The sequence below is a fragment of the Ursus americanus genome, chromosome 11, assembly GCF_024610735.1.
Source record: "Ursus americanus isolate L20-20 chromosome 11, mUrsAme1.1.p, whole genome shotgun sequence".
Classification (NCBI taxonomy): domain Eukaryota; kingdom Metazoa; phylum Chordata; class Mammalia; order Carnivora; family Ursidae; genus Ursus; species Ursus americanus.
The window spans coordinates 46,711,355-46,736,273 of record NC_142137.1 but is presented as its reverse complement, the minus strand read 5'-3'; the positions used below and the strand labels follow the sequence as shown (position 1 = coordinate 46,736,273).

The 24,919-nt window shown below is 36.0% G+C and overlaps 1 protein-coding gene across 13 annotated transcripts in view; it reads right to left on the bottom strand.

The window, feature by feature from the left end:
- Nucleotides 1–24,919, bottom strand: part of EYA4 (EYA transcriptional coactivator and phosphatase 4) — a 298,317-nt gene that overhangs the window by 44,664 nt on the left and 228,734 nt on the right. For 7 of the 13 annotated variants that reach the window (XM_045805513.2, XM_045805514.2, XM_045805512.2 and 4 more), the window contains 8 exons: nucleotides 22,549–22,673; nucleotides 21,132–21,200; nucleotides 13,871–13,963; nucleotides 9,128–9,194; nucleotides 7,760–7,902; nucleotides 7,474–7,617; nucleotides 5,721–5,800; nucleotides 1,644–1,827 (listed from right to left, as the gene is read on the bottom strand). In XM_045805513.2, coding sequence (XP_045661469.1) covers nucleotides 1,644–1,827; nucleotides 5,721–5,800; nucleotides 7,474–7,617; nucleotides 7,760–7,902; nucleotides 9,128–9,194; nucleotides 13,871–13,963; nucleotides 21,132–21,200; nucleotides 22,549–22,673 — 905 coding nt within the window. The remainder of the gene's footprint in view (nucleotides 1–1,643; nucleotides 1,828–5,720; nucleotides 5,801–7,473; nucleotides 7,618–7,759; nucleotides 7,903–9,127; nucleotides 9,195–13,870; nucleotides 13,964–21,131; nucleotides 21,201–22,548; nucleotides 22,674–24,919) is intronic. The other 6 variants (XM_045805516.2, XM_045805515.2, XM_045805520.2 and 3 more) reach the window with 4 other exon arrangements.

Here is a 24,919-nt window from a genome sequence, read left to right as displayed (position 1 = left end):
CCCAGGCACCCCACACATTCTTTATCTTGAGGTACTATTCTTGATGAAACATCACTACTGACTCAACGAGGATCAGGACACATTTAGAACATGGGATTTAAGCTGAAATGAGGTTAAGGTAAGTGAAGTACTAAGGGAGTAAAATTTAAGGGCCTTGAGAATGAATGCCTCCTTCCATTGTGTACCCTGTGCTTCCCTGGCCATACCTTAGTCCTGCCCTGCACAGGATACAACTGCTCAGAGAGGCTGGGGGTAGATGAAAAGCCTAGACAGGAGCCTTAAGGGGACAAGGACCGGAAATTCACGGGGGCTGAATGGTCATGGAAGGGAGGATCTGAAGGGAAGATAAGGAGAAAGAAACTGAAACGGAAGAGCACCAAAGACCAAGTCTAGTAGAATACTAGACAGCTTCTCCTTGGAGCTACAGGATTAGAGACCCTATTCTGAATAGGGAACCAAAAAGAAAGGACGTCACCATTTCATCAACAGAAGTTCTTGATTTTACGAAGGCTAATTTCCTTTCTTTTAGCGATGTGTGTTTTATGTCACAACACTAAAAATGTAACCCAAGGCTGACAAAAATTTCCACCACGTTTTCTTGTAGAAGGTTTACAGTTTTAGTTTTTATACGTATTGTATATGGTGTGAGTTACAAGTAAAGATTCTGTTTCAGGGTTTGTTTTTTGTTTGTGTTATTACTGTTGTTATTTTTGCATATGAATATCCAATTGTTTCAGTACCACTTTTTTGAAAAACAAACAAAAAACCCTTTATTCTCCAACTTACTTTGCACCTTGGTTAAAAATCCATTTTCCAGTGTATGCATATGGGTCTATTTCTGAACTCTCTATTCTACCCACTGTTCTATGTATCTATCCTTTTGCCAATACCACACATTTTTGATAACCGTACCTTACAATATATCTTGAAATCAGGCAATGTCAGTCCCTAAACTTTGTTCTTATTTTTCAAAATTATTTCAGCTAATCTAGTTCCTCTGCCTTTCCTTGTAATTTTAGAATCATCTTGATGACTTCTCCAAAAAGTCCTGCTGGAATTTTGAATAGGATTACAATGAATCTTTATTAAATTTGCTTTTAACTTTAAATACTTCAGCTGTGTCAGCAAATTCAAGTCCAGTGGCACTGCAGATAAGCTCCAGACAATGAAGAATACAACGGATTTTAAGTAAGTGCTAATTAGAGAAAGATATTAAACTACCTACCGATGACCCTACACATCCTAGGAATGGAGGAAATGTTCACTGGCTGGAGCTCCTGATGACTCACAGAGATGAAGGAGCTACACAGTCTCTCCAGCTTAAAGGAAATACCATCAGCTACACCCGAAGAAGATAATAGTACTACAGCTCTTCCACAGTGTCAAGATCTTTACAAAAGAAAGGACTGACCTTTTTATATCCATATTCATGTATATATACACTGCCATCTGAAATTACAATCTCTTACGCATCGACATCTAAAAGAAGGGTCTTCTGAAACGCCAGAAGCAAAGCCTCGTCTTATACAGTGGTATTGGCACAGGTTAAACGTCAGCATAATTATAGGAGAACTTCCAGCCTTGTTTCCAAAACGTCCTTTTTCTCCATATATTAGACCCAGCAAAACATAAAAATATTTCACCTGGATGAAGATCTGTACCTGGTTGGCTAGTCAGTCCCGGGAGAGATTCCTGCAACTGATAGGTTGAGGTCGAGGATGACGTGCCATCAGCTGTGTTATTTGACGTCATATATGCTCCATATGTGGATGCTGAGTAATACTGTGCATACTGGTTTTGGCCAAAGGCTGTGTAGGATGGGTAATCCTGAAATAGTAATTGAGACATATGTGTGCTTGAAGGAGAAATTACTTCTGGTATGCTCCAAAGAAAAGCAATCACTATGGTAACTGAAAGATTAGTATTGGGCTCCATTTGTTTTGGAGTCCACAGTTTTGAGGTGATCCTAGTGAGTGGACACAGTTACGAACTACCCTCCTGGTTTCGCCAACCAGGCTCAGCACAGAATTCTCAAACTGCCTAAAGGCTGCCTGTGCCTCACTTAACCACGATTACTTATCCGGGGATGGACATCAGAAGGTCTCATGCACTGGAAGAGGAGAGAAGGAAGTGGAATGAGCTCATATTCATAGCACCAGTTCTTACACATCTTCTAAGATCACCAGCAAGGAGACGGTCTGGCTGCCCTTCGCGGCTTCCATACAGACCTCAGTCTGCATTCCTGTGATTTCTGTTACCCTTCTAGGTTACTCTTGATAATTATGCATGAAATAAGGAGTAAATAAAAGAAAATGAGTAAGAGAGTTTTTTACCCAGCCTTTCATAGGCTACGTGTCATCTAAGGTCTTGACTTAAAGTCTCTAGTGAGGTTTTCAAATATTGAGTTTGCCTCATTTGCTAGAGAAAAAAGAAAGTGTTGGGTCAACTCCTCCGACCTCCATTTTATTAAAAAATTCTAAGAACCTTAAAGTGATCTAAGTAATTCTTCAAAATCCTTTTACATATTAAGATAACAAATAAGAATTTGTTGCAATAATTGGTATTTAATGTATCTAGCATGTTTTAGCCCAAACTGTTATCAGTGATGACAAATCCTTGGTCAGGATTAAGATTCCCTGATACATGTACCTAAGGGAATAAAGATCCATGTTTGATGTGGTTTCCAAAAAAGGAAATTCTTTATATAAGTAAATATGTATATAAGCAAATATATGTATGATCAAAAAGGATTAAGTACAGTTGATCCTTGACCAACATGGGTTTGAATTGTATGGGTCCACTGATATGCGGATTTTTTCAATAAACATAGAACAGTACTGTAAATGTATTTTCTCCTCCTTGTGATTTCCTTAATATTTTCTTTTTTTCTAGCTTACTTTATTGTAAGAATACAATATATAATACATATAACATATAAAGTATGTGTTAATCGACTGCTTATGTTATCAGTAAGGCTTCCTGTCAACAGCAGGTTATTTTAGTTAAGTTTTGGTGGAGTCAAATGTTACACATGGGTTTTTGACTGGTGGAAGGTTGGTGCCCCAACCCCCATGTTTTCTGGTCCAACTCTAGTATGGCACGGAACTAAAATTCTATTTGGCTGTTAATTTCAGGATCTGATAGTCCCCATTACCAACTGTAAACCAAGGAAAAAATCTTTCAGCAATACTTGGACAAAGTTCCTAGCACCATATCTTTCTCAGAGTAAAACATTTACACAGTATTACTTGGTGTCAGGCGGTGTTCTAAGGCTTTAAGTGGATTGGATATACCCATTTAATCCTCACACCACCTATGTGGTATTACTGCCCCATTTTACCTTGAGGGGGACGAAGGCACAGTGTGGTTAAGCGATCTATCTGCTCGAAGTCAGACCGCTAGCAAGTTTCAGAGCTGGAATTGGAACCCAGAGAGATTGACTCCAACACCTGTGTGCCGAAGCTCTCCCTGAGGCTACTAACCTCCTTATGGGAAGATGAAGTGACGGAGAGGAAAGGTCTGACTGCCAGCTACTGGTGACTAAAACATTTTTTTGTACTCAAACATCTCTCAAAGATCTCCGCTTCTCTTCATCCCACTGCTGTCACCCTGATCCAAGCTACCTTCACTTCCTGTTGGAGCCAGTGGACCGGTTTTCTAATTTGTTTCATTTCTAGGTTTAGTTTTCTCCGGAGTGCCTAAAGGCAGAGTATGTTTTCCATACATGGTTCCAAAACATAAACCGTATGATGCTATTCTCCTGCTTGAAATCCCTTAATAGCTTCCCATTGGGCTTGGAATAAAATTGAAATCCCTTACACAGGGATACACATACAGAGCCCTACACACAAACACAGAGCCCTACACATACAGGGCCCTGCCTATCTTCCTAAACATGCTCCTCCATCTGCCCTCATGCACAGACTAAACCCTCCCCTTCTTTGAATTCACTGGCACACCAAGGGTTTATGCCCGAAACACCCTGGCCCTCCTTCTTCACCAAAGTCTTAGAAGACTTGTCCTGAATGTCATTTCCACAGATAAGCCTTCCACAAAATCTTCCCTACTCAGAATTAGATTTCTACTAATATCTTTAATAGGACTCTGTTCTGACCCCTTGTGTTTTCCAATTCTATATTTTCTTATGTGTTTACTGGTTTATTGTTTGCTTCTCTCAGCAGTCGGCAAGCTCCAGGAGGTCCTAACCACTCCTGTCCCCACTTACATGTCCCCAGCATACAGACCAGTTCCTAACACATAATAACTACTCTGTAAGTATTAGCTAAAATAATAGACTGGTATTCCAACCATGGTCCAAAATACAGGTTATGTGTTATATTGGAGCCACTGCATTTAAATGTTCAGATACTACTGGATATCTGTTTTATGACATAAATCTTTCTTCTCCTTTATGAATCTTTTTTAAACCTTCCCAAGTAGAACAGAGTAGTCTTTTCTTTATGTTACCTACTACTCTGCCTAGTGTATATTTCTATTATTATAGTCATTATATCCTACCCTCTGTTCATATTATTTTCCTATCTGTTTCATTGGACTTGCTCCCTTCCAGACAGCGGAAAACAATGACATTATTTTTGAATCTTCAATGCCTAGTCAAAAGTTTAATGGATAGTAAGTGCTCAATCAATGTTTCCTATATCAATAAAAAAGTAAAGTGAAGCTACCTGGATTACCAAAAATTCTCAATATTTTAAAATACAAAATAGACATACCAGCTTTGATGTTTAATGTTTTAAGAAACCATTTTTCTAACTAATGCTAAATTACACAGTATAATATATCAAAGATATTATTTTTCCACATTAATAATCAGAATTTTTTTTGCCTTTTATTACATTAATAAACATTAAAAGAAGGCAATTAATATAATTCCTTCAGTAAATCCAAAGAGCACACTTGTGCAATAACTTAGATTTTAGAATATATAAAAGTCCAACAACTATGTTAAAGTAAAATAGTGTATTGTCTACCAAGGAAATCAACTACCTTTCTATCTCAGCTACTCTGAACATGACTGAGAACTAGGAAATAAGGACAAAAGATTTCTGAAGTGTCAGTATATTCACTCATCAGAAACATTCACTCTTGCTCCACATGTAACTCTAACAAACTAGATTTTAGAATTCACAAAAATACTAAGAAAACATAATTAGGAGGAGGACTAAGGACTGCTAGGGGCAAGCACAGTGACAAAAGCAAAAATTACAGCTGTCAGGAAAGTAGGAATCAAACATTTATTAAAATAAACCACAGAACCTAAAGAAAAAAAAATCCAAGAGGCATTTGGTTTACTAACAAATATCCTGGACTAAAAACGTCATAACCTAATTCTTGGTTGTAGTTCAATCTCTTAATTAACATTCACAATAACTTATCAAAAAAATAAAATTATGTTTAGTACAGTTTAATATAATAGGAAATACGCAATACATTTTGTAGTTCTATGCCAAATGATTAAAATAATCATGGCTTAAATGTTTAAAGGGCAAACTTTCAGCAACCAGAAAACCTAAAATACCCGGAATAACACAGATCCCAAGAATTCGGGAGAGCTAATTTTTAACACCTTGAAATGACATGTTAATTTTAAATAAAGAAACCTTTTTCTAGGAAAATATGCACTTACACGACAACCTGAAACTATTCTTCAAAGATCTGAAACAGATACAAAAAGCCTAAATACAAAAAAGTTACCATACCTGCTGTGAACCGCTAAAATTCGTTGAATTGGAAACTGAATTATTTGCATAAATAGTAGATGATGGTGCAAAACTAGAACCTAGAAATAAAGAAAAAAATTGCATTTAAAAAGTATTTCTTTGCAAAATAATAAAAACATTTCACTTTGCAGAATCCAACAAGAGAAATATATTTTTAATTTTGTTAAGGCAACAAAACACAAAATCTGAAATTGAGGGATTTATAAAGAAAAATGTGCTTAGCTCTCTTCCTCTTGTGACAGCAGTTGAAGTCTTTGGTATAGATGCCTGCTGGACCAAACAAAAGAACAAGGGAACAGTCTTAAGGACAGCAGCTAACCTTTAAAGGTTAAATGTCCAGAAGAGAAGAGGTTCTCAAAGAATAAAATACTATTCAGACAGAGTACTTCTAGGAAGCTACTGGAACTTTCAAATGGTCATAACAACTGCACACGCACACAGAAACCACTTGAGTTAAACATTTGGATGGGGTTAGCTTAGGGAACAAACACAGAACCAACTTAGAATTGATGTGTATGGCACCTGTCTTTTCTTTCCTCCTATGTCCTTTCCTTAAAGCCAAGAAAGATGTGAAGTTGGGCTCAAGACTCAAGGGAGAGCTGTTCATATCGCAGTCACCTAGGGTTTGACAGACTTCTAAAATTTGACTACAAGGTCAGAAATTTATTTTTTTTAATTAGGGCAAAAACAAGTGAGATATCAATTTGAAGATTATTTTTTTTAAACATATGTTCTACGGAATGGACTTGTGAAGAAGTAAAACGAATGACTATTGACACAGCTGATTATTTGTTTTATCAATGTGTTTTGAATTGCAATAATATTATGTAATTAACGCAAACTGACCTGGCCCAGAATATCCAATATGAAAGTATTTTGGGGAATAAATGAAAATGTACTCATGGTTGCTTTCATATTCCTAACTGAAGCTGTGTGGTTCACTGTGGCTTTAGGATTTATGCAACTATATTTCTACCTACAATTCAGGTAAAAAGAGATCTGCCATTTCAGCCAAAAAGGTCTAGGTAATTATTTCATTTTAGTCAATGGACTAAAATTTCAACACTAGTTGATTCAAAAAGTATGTTCATGCAGCCCCAAATTTATGATTAACAATAGAGACAAAATGACAGAAATAAGCTTTTAATGTGTTTACTATGTCACTAAAATTCTTTCTGCAACTACTACATAATGATCAAATGTAGAAGCAAAATTAAATACTCAGAGACGGAGGATTTTGCAGGGGGAGGTACAGATTATATAAATATTCCTAGTAAGAAACAGAGTATTAATAGAGAGGTATTTTAGTAACGAACAGAAAATTCACAATGGTTCAATGGTACACAAGACTTAAAATGGTACTGATTCAATTTTAAATATAATCAAAGCAGCGTTACGTACTTAAGGGATACAGACAGAAAACACGGGGACTTGTCATGAAGCTCTGAACCTCACTTAAGGAGATGCCATAGTGTGACTGACATGGCTCGAAGGTCACTCTGCTTAGACCTAGGGTCCTGCTGATTTTATACAACTTCAACTTAAGTACTGGTATGGGTCATGTTTCCTGAGGTACATTCAATTCTTTTCATCATGTTTCTTTCTCCCCCCTAGTTATTTGTCTTTCCTGACGTGAAGAGCAGTAACAATTAACACCATTTTCGTGACGGCATGTTCCTAGTCTGAAGCCAGGGAGGCTCATTCAGAGAATTCCTCCTGTGGGGCGGCTTACCTGGCATCTGGTAAGAATAAGGCGTCTGGCCTGGCTGTGGGGTGGAAAAGCCCGGGCTGTAACTGAGGCACCCACTCTGTAACGGGGACTGAGTCTGTGAAAGGCCACTCTCCGTCTTGATGCCCGGCAACATCACGCCCAGATCTGTTTGGGAAACGCACATGCAGACCCTTTGATTAGTACAATGACCTTGCTCCCGAGCTGTGACTTATGCTTGCATATCTAAGCACCAGGCAGCAGGATTACCCGCTCATAAGCAAAGGAGCAGAGAGAAGACGTGAGATACCGTAAGTGGGCAGGCTGTAGGGCTGTCCTGTCTGTGAGTAGGCTGTGTAGACGGCCGGCTGCTGCATCCCCGAATACTGAGTCTGGCCTGCGTAGGCAGACATCGTTTGAGCTGCTGGTGTAGAAAGAATGTGTGGATAGGGCCTAAATATCAGAAAAATAGCATTACTGTGGCAACAAAGACTGCACATTACTTCAGACAGCTTAGATTCAGTGAAACCTTATAATAGCCAGGAAGTAATCCTCTTCTTTATCCACAATACAATTCTAACAACAGGGAAAGGCCAAGAGTCCAAATGCCCGGAGCCCAGGCTCTGCTACAAATCAGCCTAGCGACTTGGGACAAATGGTTTAAACTCCCTAAACACTTACACCTCCCCTGTAAAAGGAGAAATTTGGATCAGATATTGTATCTCAAGTCTCTTCCAGGTCTACAGTTCTTGTTTACCTCTGCAATAGTACTCCAGCTCATGTGCAGATCAGGGAAGTGGAGCCCAGTGAGCCCATGCCCGTGAGCGTACGTGCAGTCGCTAGGAGTGACCTACCGCTCTACCACGGATACAGAAGACAGGAAAAGCCCTACCAAGAGCTCTCTACCAAGAACTGGAAATTTTAAAAAAGAAATGAAGGGGAAAAGGTCGGCCGCTGCCTCCTGAAGAGAAATGGAATGCCACTCCTTCTATTGTGCCTCATTTTACAGAATGTTCCTGAATGGATATCCAAACACCAGTCCACACTTAAAGGCAGAGACTGTAGCTGGTGCAGAGAGTAACATTTCAACGTGTGTGAATCACGACTCCAAAACCTTGACACACCTGGCTGATTGTAACGAAATTCAGATATACAACTAATATTGTTAAATTTGAAATTTCTACCACTGTCTTCAATAAATTGACTTCATTTGTTATAAAAACAAGAGAGCACGTTATTAAAAAATATGTTTCTGAGAACCTGAAATCCAGTGAAAATAATGTAATATGGAACAAATTATGAGGACTTAATGTTAGAATAAAATGTAGTCTTTTCAGATTTTCTTTAAGCTTGCCAGCATTTTTGAATTTCCATTAAGAAATCAGTGTTTTCCGGTGTGAGCCTGATGCTTTCCTCAAGGTATACAAAGATCCAGAATTAAAGGAACTGTCTGGACAAACATGAGTATATCTCTAGTTCTAGATTTGTACAAGATATCTACCTGTATGTCTAACCCACCCAACTAATCTGTCCAAGCATTCTTCTATTCAACTCTCTATAACACACTTATATACATAAAGGTATCCCAACATGAAGTTATGCCGTGTGCATACAGATTAATAAAGATAATTCTGGAAAATTATTCTAACAAATCTGAAAGAATCTACTGAGCACTTACTTGGAAGGATATAGCTGTGGGGAATATTGATGTGCTGATCTGGGGCTGTAGCCACTACTTGTTATTACTGCAAGACACAAAAATCAGTGCAAAAAAAGTTGCTTCGTGAATATGTCTCACTAGAATGACAAAACCAGTTTGAAGAAACTATCATGTTCAAGAGATGTTTCTAAAAATTCATGCATTTTCTAAACAGAAAAAATTCAGTTTCTAAACAGAAACAGATGCCTAAATATTTTCTTCTAATTGAATTTCTTCAAGTTTGGTCTAAGAGCATAAAATGAAATCTTTGAACATAAAATGAAATCTTCTCACAAATCCTTTCTCTCTGTCATTCTTTTGCTTTCTCAGATCAGGAGCATATTCTTATGTATGATTAAGTATGAATAGGTATCTTTGATTACAGATCATTAAGAGTTCATGACACAAAAGTAAATTTTTAAAATTTTCAGACCTTACGTTGTATGTTTTAAATTCCAAATATGACAGCAACACATTGCTCCTCCTCCATATTTATTCTACTAAAAATACAATACAAATTCAAGAAAAACGTGAAGTTCCAACTTCATTTTGAAATTGTAAAATGCTATCATTTTATATTGCCTCTAAGTTTACCAATCAGATGAACAGTTAAAAATGCAGAGTCCAAAATAGGTGAATACTAACTGGAATATGCACAGAAAGCATGAGTGATGATGCCCCGTGTCTTAGGAAACATAACTGCGTAATGCAGCTGCAATCCTATTTACAAATATATTTTGGACTATCAGAGAGAGGACTTTTTTGAGAAGAACTTAAAGGGGGAAGTCAGGCCCTATTCACATTCTGTCCTAACACGCAGTCCCAAACTGGAATACATTCAGAAGTTTGGAAGTTTCTCTTTCCCTTAACCATCTGCCTTGACTAAGATAGATGTATTGCAAATATATGGACTCCGAAGTGTTGAGGCAGTCCCTTCAGAGCCAATCCATACTGGGCAAGCACACAGAGTGTCTTTATTAGGCCATCTGCTGTTCATTCACTTTTCAAAAAGATTAAAGTAGTACACAATGCAGTGCTGGAATTAGTTTAGTCTAATCAATCATAGTTATACTTCAAAGTACAATGTCCTTCCTAAGTTGTTCATAATAATTCTGGAGCTAAACTTTTAGAATTGTAAAAGTGACAAATAGGTTTAGGTTGCTAACTATTTTATGAAACATGATATATTTCTATATCCAAATGCTATTAAGTACCCTTGTGATCTGTCATTTCATAAACACACAGAATTTAATGTATTTAAAATGCAATCTGGCCTGTAAGCTCTGAGTATGGAAAGTGTATTACAGTTTTCATAGCAATAGTGCAGAGAGTAGGTTTTCGAGAATACTATGAATCAACTTTGAAAATCATTGAATATGATAAGAGGTGTCATGTTCTAAATATTTTAACCAAGCAAAATTTAAGTGAATTTGCTATATAGATTTGAAAATCGACTAACCAATGAACCATTAATTTTCTACTGATTAATTAAAAGTTTAATGTTTAAAACCTTCCAATCACTTTGATGAATACATGCTTTTTTCTACCACACCACAGGCACTAAGTGTACATTGTTATAATAGCAACAGTGTTATTCCCCAGGAAATTCAGTCTGATTCATTAACTCACAATAGTGAATACTCTTTTCAGCAAAAATATAGTTAAATGAGGCACAACTCCATGTGTTTTTGTCTCTTACTTATAAAATGTCACTCTGGCACACTCATGGCTTTATTGCAATCAGTTCTTTTCAAGATTGAAAATTACAAAGCTTTTCCAAAGAGACATCAAATAATGAAAAGAACCATCCACCACAGGAGCCTTTATAAAAAAAGCCAAAGAGCAAAATTACTTCAGAAAAAAAGCCTCATATACCTGAATGGAAATCTGAATATACAGGATCTTCCTCCTGCTGCTGAATGAATCTAGACAACATTAAAATACTGTACCCATAACAGTATCAAGGCTAAACATTAAAAATTTCTATTAAGGGGCGCGTGGGTGGCTCAGTCGTTAAGCGTCAGCCTTCCGCTCAGGGCGTGATCCCGGGGTCCTGGGATCGAGCCCCACATCAGGCTCCCTGCTCCTCTGGGAGCCTGCTTCTTCCTCTCCCACTCCCCTGTTTGTGTTCCCTCTCTCGCTGGCTGTCTCTCTCTGTCAAATAAATAAATAAATAAACTCTTTAAAAAAAATTTCTATTAATGTCTGTATGTTCCCTTTCTAAATAGAATGCAAAACCTCTGGCTCAGAAAGCTAAGATGTTCACACAAAACTTGCTTCTAAACTAAAATTTATATATTTATTCTAACTCATGAATCTGCAGATAACCACAAACAATAAGGCCTGACTAAAGTGGATTGAGATTATGCTGACCAGAGTAAAGTCTGTTCCTACACCGGGTAGCCTAATCTCCAGTATGGTTTCTGGAATACCATGTACAGATTTCGGAGACTTTCCTTTCATTCTTCATTGTCATTTAAGTAAATGAGATATTATCCAAAGCACTCAACCCATTATATTCCATCATCTCTGCAAATAAAAGTAAGCAAACTGCTTATTTTCGAAATGTCCTGAAAACGAATTAAAACAAATTTCTACACGGTATTACCAGATTCTTAGAGGTTGATGCAAATAACTTTAAGGTTTTACTCTAATTATTGTGACACCTTAGATCAGAGACTCTCAATGGGGTAGGGGATGGGAAGTGAGGGAGATGGGCAGGTAGGAATTTTGCCCACTGGGGGACATTTAAAATGTCTGGAGACATTTTGGGTTGTCATAACTGGGGAGTGCTACTGTCATTTTGGGATAGACAGTAGGGATGTTGTCAAACCTCTTCCAACGCAGAGGACAGATCCTCCATTACAAACAAAAAAAGGAAAAAGTTAGCCAAATGTTTAATAGTGCTGCTGTTGGGAATCCCTGACTTAGAACAGTGTTGATCGAAAGAACCTGGTCCATGGTGCTGGAAATGTTCTATATCTAAGTTGTTCAACCTGGTAGCCACTAGAAGACCACAGGCAGCTCTTAAACACTTGAAATGGGACTGCTGTGACTAGAGACAACATTTTTACTTTTACCAAATTTTAAATAATTTAGACGTAAACAGCCACATATGGCTAGTGACTATGACACAGCATAGCCCTAGATGATTTGTAAAAGAAAACTGGGAAACTACTTGCAAAGATAATGTGAGTGAATTTTAGACAAGATAACTGCTCACAGCTATTTCTTTTACCATTTTTATATTTTCCAATGGGATAGTCCAGAAGGGACTCCTGGATTGATCCGAATACTGCTCTGTACTCATTCATACCAGTGACCAGCTGTGAGGCCTGGACTATATGGCCTTCACCACCTTTAACTTACCTGCACCTCTATGTTCCTGCCTATAAATCAGATCAGAGACCTCCGAAATTCCTTGTGGGGCTGACATTCTACAATGTTGTCATTTAGCTTTCAATGAACTTGTGGTATGATATTTAAGTATGCCAGCAATTACTTAGTAATTTCACTTCTTTCCCTAAAAACGTGTTCCCATGCATTTACTTTGCAGAAAGTTTACAAGAGTTATGGTAGGTGAGCCATAAAGACTGCTAGAGTGAGTTGCTACCTATTTACCTCCTGGGAGGCAGGTGAAATGCTAGAAAGGATATGGACTAGCACGTGAGCCCCAATGCAGAGTGTATGAATTATTACCTCTTTATGTCTGAAATACTAATACTTGTGGGGACACATGGCAACTGCTCCCAGTCAGTGTGAACTAATGAGGGGATCATCAGTATCGATAAAAGTGCAACGTATGCTACAATGGTATTATATTCAAGGACATACTCCACTCTTTATACCTGAAGCATACCCACAGAAAATCTTTGTACGTGAGAATATGGATAAAACATTAGATATACTATAGCAGACCAACAGAACCACGGTGTAATTACCACAAATACTTCCCTCGGTTTACTGTTCATCTTTGCGCTATTCAAATTCCTTCTCAGGTTAAAAAAAAAAATCCTTTCACCAGATAATAAACTAAACAAAATACTGTAGCTTAAAATCTTGAACGAAGTCAACTTAATGCGTGTCCTTTGTGCCCACCTGGGAGTTATCAGGAATTTATATTTAAAAGGATTGCTGTTTAAAGACACGCTATTGTTCTCTTTGAAGCCCTGAGTGAAAGTAGTGCTGTCAGGCTGGGTTCTAATGCAACCAGCATGTGTCCTCCCGCAGCCCATTAACCTTTAATACTTGTCACTCAGCTGCTTACACAGGAGGATTTTTTTTTAAACCCAGAGAGGAAACAAGGTTATTTAGAAGGAATCAAATGGATAGTTTTACATCTCGAATGTTGGGAGGGAAGGGAGTTTTTTTATGCCATCTAAATGGATAAGTTAAGGGAACAAAGCCAACGATTACAACCTAATTTTTAAATTAAACACTGTATAAAATAATTACAAAGGAAGCCAGCCCTGCTTATTTCTAACAAGAAAGTCAGAGGACCATTTTGCTGCCAACTGAAAAATCCAGCAAAACGATCACAAATATAATTTTTAAAAATACACACTTTTATGACAATTAGTTCTCAAAAAACTAAATCTAATGCTCAAGTGATTAAGAATCTGCATTCTTGAAACTCCACTTGGGTATTTACGCTGCTTGTTCACTAGGAAGCTGATGTGTACCCCAATGTGTACGTAGCAACACGTGAGCTGAAGGCTTTACCTGACCCAGTAAAAGTGTCAAGGGCTCCATCTCCAGTGGTGGTGGCCGCTTCACTGCTGTTCAAAGGCTCTGTTTTGACTGCAAGGAGAGACACTACGTAGAAGAATAAGTCCATGTGAGTTTGATATCTACATTTTTATCAAAGATGCTCACTGCTCCACTAGTGGCTTTTCCAACTACCAACGGGCATGCAAGAGAACACTTGAGAAGTCGATGAGGAAAGTTTTGTTAATTTAGCTTCTAAAAAATGGACATGCATTTGTAGAGGATTTAATATAAAAATCCTCTGACTAAGCTAGTTCTCTCAGATCTGGTTTTTAAAGGCAGTCCACCTTACAAAAGGAAACAGCAGTACACATATTTACATTGGTAACTCACCTAAGCACCCTCTGACATTAGAGTCAAAAGACAGAAAAAAGGAATCATAGTCGGTCTTCAGCCCATTTAATCCAAATCATAACAAAGAGATTTACTACCTTGTATTTTATTCTTCCCAAGGAGACATTAAAAAAAAAAAAGTGATTGACTGCGTAAGAGTACAATGGAGGCATATGCAAATGTGGAAACCATGGGTCTGTTCCTGAGTTGGGTGGAAAATGAGGCACTGAATAAATTTCTGCTCTTAAATATACTAAACAGTCATAAGATGTGGGGGGTTTTATTTTAATGGTACAACAATTTTTAATGCATTACAGAGATAAGCAGAGAGAAAGAGATCATTCCTACAGCAGTCAGTACATCTTCCGAAAACTCTTTAAAAGGTTGTAGTATATTTTGCCAAAATCCTCCCTTGGGAATGATGTCGGCAGGCACACATCATCATTGTCATTATTAGACGCAGTGAGTCAGGGAGAGGGGCCATGAAAAATCCTCGACCTGTTTTTGTCACACCATATTTTCCCTTTGTGGGCAAAGCTCTGTTACATATATCACCGCAACATGGGGATCAACTAAATTATTTTCTACTTAACACCTCTTATGTTTCCTGGTCATAAATGGAATGATACAGTTAAATAACTTAGAAGCAAGCAGAAAACTATAAAGAAAGCTGAAGACTAGCCAACCATGAACAAAGATGGCAAAAAGAAGAGTAGGGTCAGAGCGTCCCCATCAACCAAGCAAGTCAGCAATGTTACTCTGTTAGAAAAGCAGTTAACTGATGGAGAAACACGCAGTCATGATTATGCTCTCTTTCCACAGAAACAGAATTGACCAGACCCTTCCTCAGTGAGACCTGGGATTCAGTTAGGATCCATGACTTAATAATGTCATGAAGATTTGCCCAAAGATTGAGAGGGGAACTGTAAAGTTTGGAAAGCAGGAGTGAAGAAATCTGGATTACGTATCCTAGCAAAAGGGAAGTTTAAGTTTAGGTTGCCCTATTTTTCAACAGCCACAATAATCTGAGGAATAGGGTCTAGGTATTTGTATACTGATAAGTAATGAATTGGTGGTTAAAACTTTACAGTAGTAATTTACATAGTAGTCCATTTATAGTTATACCTGACTACTAATTATATTTCCCACTACAAAATTATTTACGGCTACACCACTATTTATCAAGAGCTTACTATGTGCTAGACCACTGACATGGAGTTAATCGTTAAAACGATTCTGATCGATATGAACCACCATATCCATTTTATACAACAGAAAGCTGAAGGGTGGGTTGAGGAGCTTGCATTGGTTCCTTTAAAGGAGATGAAGAAACTGTGTTCTGAACTCAGGTCTTTAGCTCTACATCCACAGTCTCTCCACCGTAACAGGCTGCCTTCGGGTATGAAAACGGCTTATGTTCACCACAGAGACGCATCACAAAGGCTCAGAGATGGGTAAGAACGGGCTTATCCTCTAGACAGCGTCCTTAAGAAAACTATGTCAGAGATGAAAACTGCAAATATGAGACTAGGCTACTAAAGTATGTTTTCCATTTCTTCTCATGAAATATCTTCAAAGGCATAAGTAGCAAGTCGAAAAGCAGATAATAACAGCACACACTTAAAAGATACTTAATACGAGCCAGGTGCTGTTGCTATGCTTTACAGATATGAACTCATTTCTTCCTCATGACAATCAGATGAGGTAGAGAATACTATCATCTTAATTCTTCAGATAACGAAAGTGAAGCACAGAATAGCTAAATAGCTTGCCTGTAAGTCACATAGCCAGTAAGAACTAGAATTTGAGACCAGGTGGTGTGGTTTCAGAATCCAAATTCTCAGCCAAACTGCCTCTCAGGAAGCACTAACTAATCAAGAATTCCTTTCATCTGTATGAAGATGATCCAGAGTGTGACCTAGATGGATGTAAAGCTCTGAGGTAATGCCCTCATTCAACTTCTGACAAAAAAGCACAGTCCAAAGCCTTCAGCAACACTAATACAAGGGACAGTCTCTTGAAACTTCCAAATTCTAATGCTGGCTAAATTCCTATTTACATGTGTCTAAATCTATAAACAATACCTGTAAAATAGATGTAAAAAAATTATGTATTTCACTTGTGAATTGAGGAGAAAGGAGCAGAACGTGAGCTGGGTCTAAAAAACTAGTCTAGAAGCCAGACATGAGGATTAGTTTTGTTACTTTGGATCCTGACTTTGTATTGATGTCGATTATAATCTCAATTTGAAAGTTGCAGGGGGTCGAAAGGAGAAGGAAGAAAAGGGAGACAAAGAGTTTGTGGTTGCACATTCACTATACTGGAAACATCACTCATTAAAATTTTAAAGTTCTGAATTTGGTCAAAGACAGACAAAGAAGTTTCATTTTACTGAGAAAAGGCATCCGTAGAAAGTATATGAAGAGAAGCATAAATGTCAAGATGTGTTCAGTGTCCTAACATGCATGGATTTTAAAGTAATAATTCAACAAATGCATTTGGGGAAAAACTGCACATTAATGTTAATTTATTTTTCATATGCAGATAAGAACAAAAAGGAAAAGAGGGAAATTTGATTATGTTGCTACACAAAGTAAATTATTCTCACATTACGTGGACATCAACAAACATCTCTTGAGCTCCAAGTGAAATGCAAATTAACTTGGTTTGATTTTGTAAAGAAACAAAATAACTTTACGTAATAATGAGTAATTTGCTCTTCCAGGGGCAGAAAACTAAGAGAAGTGAAATGGACATTCTATATATGATTAGTTGATTAAAAAGACAGACTACAAACGAGTATCTTAATATTTATAAAACAGGTAACCAGTACAAAGGAAACACTATTTTAATGAGAAAGTTTCAAAAATGTAACTCATTTTCAATAAAGGTCCAAATATATTTGAAATGTATTCTATTTTCTTCTGTCTTGGTTTTGTTTCTGCACTTTAAATTAAACATACCATGTACTTTTCTAGTGACAGGCAACTTGTTTTTAGTTAAAAATGTGCAAGGCATTACTGGAAAGATATTCATCAATGAAACATCTTATTATTTTCTAAAACTTATAAAAAAATCCTCATTCCAAATGATTATCAGTATATATTCATTGTCATGTTCAAATGTATTTTTTTCTCACTGTTTTTCACTTTTCTTAAATTAACACGGGTTCAACAGGGTTTTTAACTCATTAGGACAATGTCCAGAATCATTACATGCTATAAAATGGAAAGGACAATCTTCTGTAAGAGATAAACATCATATTTTTCAATAAAATGAAACTTACAAATGTTTTGATTTCAAAAGTAACAATCATATTTTAATGTCCTAAATTAAAGAGTATTGTGGTTTTACTCTTCTATATGTTCAAAATAAGTAATTCAGGGTTCAGGGTTCAGGGTTAATTCAGTAATGCAGGGTTTCTCTAAAAGTGGGATGAGAAACTATATATATAGCACTTTGTACAGAACTTATTACTTAAGAAATACTTGTATTGTCAACTCCCCCCACTAGTTATATATTTGTAATTTGGGTATTTTTCATAGAGCCAAACATTTAAAAAAAAAAGTCAAAATATTTTTAATATATTGATTGTAATATATTGGTATAATTGGATTTTATTTTTTACCTTTAAAAATAATTGGTATCTACGGACTAAAATCAAAATTGTATGTGATTATTGTCGGGTGTCAGCTGTGCTGCAGCCTTCATTACTATCCTCTTACGCATATTTTCAAAGCAAATTTAATCTTGTCTGTTCAGGTTATCTCTGGAACTCAAGCACAACATTAATGTATATTCATTGTTTGTGAAGAAAGTCTGTTTATTGTAATAATTCAAAGTTCATGTTCATTGGTTGCAATAGCAGATTTAATCCTTGAAAGAGAAGGTGACCCAAGTAATTTACATCTTACATTTCATCTTCCAAAATCTGTGCTTAAACTGGTATAGACTTAAAAGACATGTATGTGTCAATTCTAAATATACTTCTTTCTGAACCACAAAATCACCCGTAGCTCCTTCTGACAGCACAGGTTCTACAGGGAATTTCAGGAGGAGTTAGATCAGGAAGGATACAATTTATAACACTACAGGGGAGCATGCAGTATTGCCTACCGATTTTAATAATTAGTATAGCCTATGATTTATGTTTGTCTAAATCAATATCTTCACTCTAAAATCTATGAGCACGAAGTGTCCTTCACTCCTAAATATCCAGAAAGTAATTTTGTAAAATAATTTGATAACACAATTTATGGCTTTCATCAAAAAAACAATTTAAAAAGAAATAGGGCCATGATGGTAGATGGTTCTACTTTATTAACATGTAACATTCAGAAATAAGCCCCTTGCATAAGTCAATCAATCATCTGTATAATAAATATAATAAAAATTCTGAAAGATTCTTTTCTATAATGTATAGATTTTAAATATAGAAAATGTTATAAATCTGATCAGAATGTCTGATTTAGGTTCTCCCAAACCTTCTCTTTAAAGCATTTTCTTAATCTCCATGTAGAATCAAATATTCCCTCCCTCTGCTATGCACCCACCTTGAACACATTATGCACTCATTACTTTCTTGTCTGTTTCCCTCTGCTAGACTTTTGGTCCCTTGATGGCCAGTATCATATTCTATAGGTCACTGGGTTCCCATTTCCTAGCACAGAGCCTGGCATATAACAGGAACTTGATACATTTTAATTGAGAAAGTGAAAATCCACTTTTAGATCTTATCCGAAGCAATTCCAACAGATGTCTTTCTGTAAAGTACAGCTAATCATGAATTGACACCATTAAGCAAATAAAAATCTTACCTATTTCTGTAAGTAATTTTTCATATGATTGTCATGCATTTACATGCATAAATATACATATACATGAAGTATACAGAGCATACATATAGCTCTATTTCGGGGGTCGGCAATTACATCCCACATGCCAAATCATCCCCTTTGTCTGTTTCTGTATAGCCTGTGAGCTATGAATGGCTTTTAAATTTTTCTATAGCTGAAGAATATCAAAAGAAGAATATTCGTGACATGTGAAAATTTTCTTAAAGTCAAATTTCAGTGTTCATAGATCAAGTTTTATTTGAACACGGCCAAGGTCATTGTCTATGACTGCTTTTGTGGAATAGCAGAGCTGAATAGTTATAACAGAGACCATATAACCTGCAAAGCCTAAAGTATTTACTATCTGACCCTTTACAGAAAAAAAATTGTTAACCACTGATCTATATGCTAGGGTGTGATTACATTTATTCCACTTTTATTGACAGTTCTATATTATAACAATTTTACAAGCAAAAAAAATTGAAAGGAAAATTATCTTCCAGTATAAATCTGTAGATTTATGTTTCTGGTTGAGATTAGATCTAAGTTACTAAATATTGATCGTACATACTCACTTTAGTAAAGTTGCCCATGTTACATGAGTATTTGAAAACAGAACAATAGCCAGTGAGCTAAAAATGTTTTTTTTACAAATGAAATGTTTTTTTTTTAAAAGATCAAAACTAGAATATTTTGTGATGTGATAACTATGAAATTTAAATACTGGGATCCATAAAGAAGGTTTTATTGGAATCTGATGAATCTCATTCATTTATGCATTGCCTATGGCTGCTTTTGAGTTATGGTGGAAAAGCTGAGTAGATGAGACAGACACGGTATGCTCTATAAAGGCTAAAATATTTACTGTCTGGCTCTTTCTAGAAAAAGACCCCTGAGTTAGAATTAAGAGAAAGTAAATTCTTGCAACATATTTTTAAGTATAAAATGTATATTTTAAGTGTGGAATTGAAAAACATTTCAAGGTAAAACTATTAAAAAATCATAAATAATGGGTATAATGGAGTATTCTTCTCTCACTGGCCATATATTTTAATTTAATCAGATACAGCAAGATCCAGCCAAACTGCCTATCCTAACTACTCTCTTATAATGCACATTTCCAACAGGCAGGGAGGTCCTCTTTTTAATCTTAATATTGGGTGATTCCATGTTAGTGGTATAGTTTTGCTTTTATTTTTTGATTCTGATAGTATATTAACTTTTAATTTAGAAAAAAAAATTATGGGGCACCTGGATGGCTCAATTGGTTGAGTGTTCAACTCTTGGTTTCGATCTCAGGGTCCTGGGATTGAGCCCCACATTGGGCTCTGCGCTTAATGGGGAGTCTTCTTGAGGATTCTCTTTTTCCCTCTCCCTTTGTCCCTCCCCCTACTCACTCTTTCTCTAATAAATAACTCTTTTTAAAAAAGAAAGTTTGTTTATACTTTTATATATTTTATTTATATGAATGTAGTAATTGTAGTTCAAAGTGTTTTAAGGGTTAATATTGATTTATAACTTTTAATGTACAGCTTTCATACTGATAATTCTTTAAATGATGGAAATTTTAAATGTTTATGTTACTTTAGTCACTTTAACCAGATTATTTATTGAAATCCATAAAATCGCTGATATCTTTTGCCATGTTAAGAATTTAAAATAAGAGTCTGTAGGTTATGGAGATGACTGAGTTTTATGTATGTAAGTCTGCTTCACCTGCTCTTACTGATATAACTGCTGTGCTGAATTAACCACTTAAATGATAGGTAGGTAGAAAAACAATAGATGCATCTGTTGGTGCAACACTCTAAAAAATGTAAGGAAAAATGCAACTGGTCTAAGGAATCTAAAATTAGAATACTAGTTGGTAAGAAAAAAACATAGTCAACTGTTATCTATAAACAACAAAAAGTCATGTTTATTTCTCCTTTTTCTTTACAAGTACTTAACACAGAAAAGGAAGTGCAAACAGAAAGAGCAACAGAAAGCAAACCAGAAGGGCAATACCACACACCCAAACACATGCAGTGTACCATCATCTCTCATACTTGTTGCGGAAGAGGGGGTGTTGCAACTCAGCAACCAGTCTGCAGTGTTTAAAACAGTCATGTTGTCCCCTGAGAACAGGAACAGTATAAGGGTTCATTGTCTGAATGCCTGTTCAGTGTACATGAATAGTCTTCAATGCTTGCACTGGCTCCTGACCTTTTAGCCAAAATCATAACTGTGCTGTATGACTTTTACACTTTACTTTATCAGGTCTGTTTTAGTTCAGTTAAATACATATACATGATGATTAGTGAACTCCAAGGTTTGATTCCAGAGTTTTTAAAAATCTTATTATGTGTACCCAAGTTAAGGTTTAAATATCAATGTTCTTACACCAGAAATCATCATTAAACAATCTTACAAATTTGCAAACCTATAATTAATTAGCTAAAATTATAGATGCATGTTTAGAGACAAATAAACATTATCAACAAGGAAATGTTAATCTACAAAGGGTTTGGTGTAAAACATTATTAAATACAGGCAAACTGCAATGCACACAACTTTACAAAAAAATTTTAGACTGCACAGTTATTTTAAAATAAATGGGAAGAGGTGTATCAATCTCAGAAATACTGAAAATTTAAAAGAAAATATGATGTGGCAAATGTTGTTTAATAATATGATTAGTTTATAAATTAAAACAAATTTCATATAATTTTTCTCTTATTGACTAAAACAGATCTATAAAACTTCAAAATGATGGTGAATAATTTAAAAAGTAGCTTACACATAATATGTGTATATACTTGTCATCTCTTGCTACATATTCTGATGTAAAAATTAGACCATATCTTTTAATGGCTGAATGCATTTTATAAAATCAGGAGGGCAGAATATTTGAAATAACTGTTATTGTTACCATATGCTGTGGCATAATTATAGGCTGATCAAATGAGAAAGTATCTGAAAAAACCTTAATTCCCATTTTAATACATCAGGTATTAATCTCTTTGAAAAGAGAGGGCAAAAGACATAAATATTTTTCTATTCTCAAACCTCTTTTAAGAAAATAAAAGAAAAATTTGGGGTAGCTTTCTCCTGCAATTCAAAATAAAACCGAAAACTAGTTATAATTTCTTCTCTCTCTCTCTCTCTCACAAGATCAGAGTACAAATCCTTTTGGCCACACTTTCTGCATTTTTTGGAATATTTACAAGGGCAAATACAAAAAGGAAGCTTTGCTAAAAGCTTTCAAAATGTTGTTCAGGGGTATCTATACTTTCTGAATTTTTCCAGCTACAGAGGAGGTGCAAAAAAGTTTCAAGAAAATCAACAGAATAATAGACAGTCTATTAGCCATATATTCCCTGGATATAATGCTGATTATGATATTGATGATAAGGATCCCTAACATGTGACATGATAGCAAACATTGAAATATGATTCTGGGTGTCTCTGGGATGGTACACTTACCTCCTGTTCCATTTGTGGTGACAGATGTGCTGCTGAGATTAGCCTTCTCCAATTTGGAGCTACCAGGAGTATCACCACTTCCAACAAGAGGATGAGGACTTGCGAGGTCCTGCATTTCCATAGACCTGTTAGAGCAGCAAGCAGCAGAGCAAAAGCTGAAATCTCAGCAATGACCTCTTAATAAACTACACATATTATTCTACTGAGTACACATGTGATTTCACAATAAGAACTGAGACCAATAGCTAAGACTTCTTTGTTAACCAGGTGAACATGACAGTCCATTAAAAATTAGTAAACAAATAAAGCTTCCATGGTAGTTTAGCCTCATAATTTATTTGTAATCCTATAACTATTCTGTATAATAAAGTACAGAAGAAAGATTCTGTCATCTTAGCTCTTTAAGTTGATAGGGATACCCTCCTCCTACATTGACCATCTCTGTTATAAACATGTAGAAATGCTGAAAATATTTCACTCCCAAAATTTAATGTCCTTACCCACCAGTGTCAAAGAAATCAATAACTAGAAATAAAGTATAAACTCAAAGTCAGAACAGAAACTTCTAGCTGACCTTGTGGATCCAAGGGTGAAAAACGGAGCTGAAGGATTGAGGGCTAGAGTTGTTACACCTTTTATATCTACTTAGGAATAGATGGTTTGACTTAAGTCTATTTCAGGGAATGTGCTGGAATTGAGACCCTAAATAAAACTGAGACTCTTGAAAGGCTGACCCTCTTTGGAAACAGAAACTAAAAAAGCAGAATTTCACAGTAGGCCAAAGAAGCCACACATGCTTCAATGAAAGAAGGGAAACACATGAGATAAACAAAAATTGAGAGAACTTATCACCAACAAGCTACCCTACAAAAAATACTGAAGGAAGACCTTCTGTTAAAAGTAAGGGTACCAGATAAAAACTCAGAGCTACAGGGAGGAATGAAGAGTGACAGAAATGTAAATATATAGGTAAATACAAAGGTTATGTTTTGTTTTTCTTTTAATTCATGGAAGACAGCCAACTGAAGCAAAAAAAAAAAAAAACCACAACATTGTATTATATGATTTATAATATGGTATAGGACTAAATACATGTTAATAGCACAAAGCTAGTGGGACAAAATTATATTCTTTTAAGGTTCTTTCATTTGGCATGAGGTGTTATGATATGCTTGGAGAAGACATTTAGGATACGTCAAGTAATACCTAATATTAAATATTAATAAGAAAAAATATTAACAGATATAACAAAAAGTCAAAGGAAAAATTAAAATAAAACATTAAAAAAATTTGACTAACCCCAAAGACCAGGAAAAGAGGAAGTCAGAAAGAACATATGTGAAAAATAGAGAACATATAGCAAGACAGCACACTCAAACCTAACCATATGAACGGTCACCCTAAATATCAATGGACTAAATACTCCAATGAAGAGCCAAAGACTGTCAGATTGGATTAAACAACCACAGCCCAACTATTAGGGATCTACAAGAGAAGTACTTTAAATACAGACACACTGTGATACTATGGTATACTGCCCAGAAGAAGTCATTCCTATAGCTGCTGGGAGTGTTACCAACTAGAAGTTCTCAACTAAGTTCCTTTCCAAGCCTTGCTCTCAACTAAAGAGAGTCATTTTATCCTAAATCACACCCTATCTGGGGTTAGCCCTTACCTACTGACTGACCATGAACGGGTATAAAGGTATTACCCTCACCCTGAAGGTCACTTGAGTCTAGAGTCACCATAAGATCAGCTGAGGCCTTTGTTGCAATTGCATTGAAGATCGAAGTTTCTCAGTCTAATCATGCTTCCATCATTCCCCCAAAAATATTACCAATGAAAGCACAACACAATAAACTTCTGGCATATAAATCTCCATGTTAGAGTCTGCTTCCGGGGAACTTGAGTAGTGATAAGGCACAACTAGGTTCAGAGTAAAGGACAGAAAACAATAGAACATGTAAATAATAAATGTAACATAAATGTTTGGGCTATTATAATGTCACAAAATGGTCCTCAAAATGAGCAGTATTACCAGATACAAAGAGAGAATTAAGAAAATGAAAGAAATGATAAATTCTTCAAAACCCTAGATGTGCATGTACCTACCCGCCAAGCTTCAAAAGATATAAAGCAAAAACTAACAGAACTAAATGAAGAAACTGACTAGGAATCTTTGGTCATACTTGGAGCTTTTATAACATTCCTTCCACAATAACCAATTGCAAAAGTAGACACTGTCATCACAACATGCTGTAGTTGACAGTTATAGTATACTAACACCCAATAATTATAGAATACGCATTATTTTCAAGTGCACATGGAATGTCTACCAGAAGGACTGTCAGGTAGGGCATAAAATAAGTAT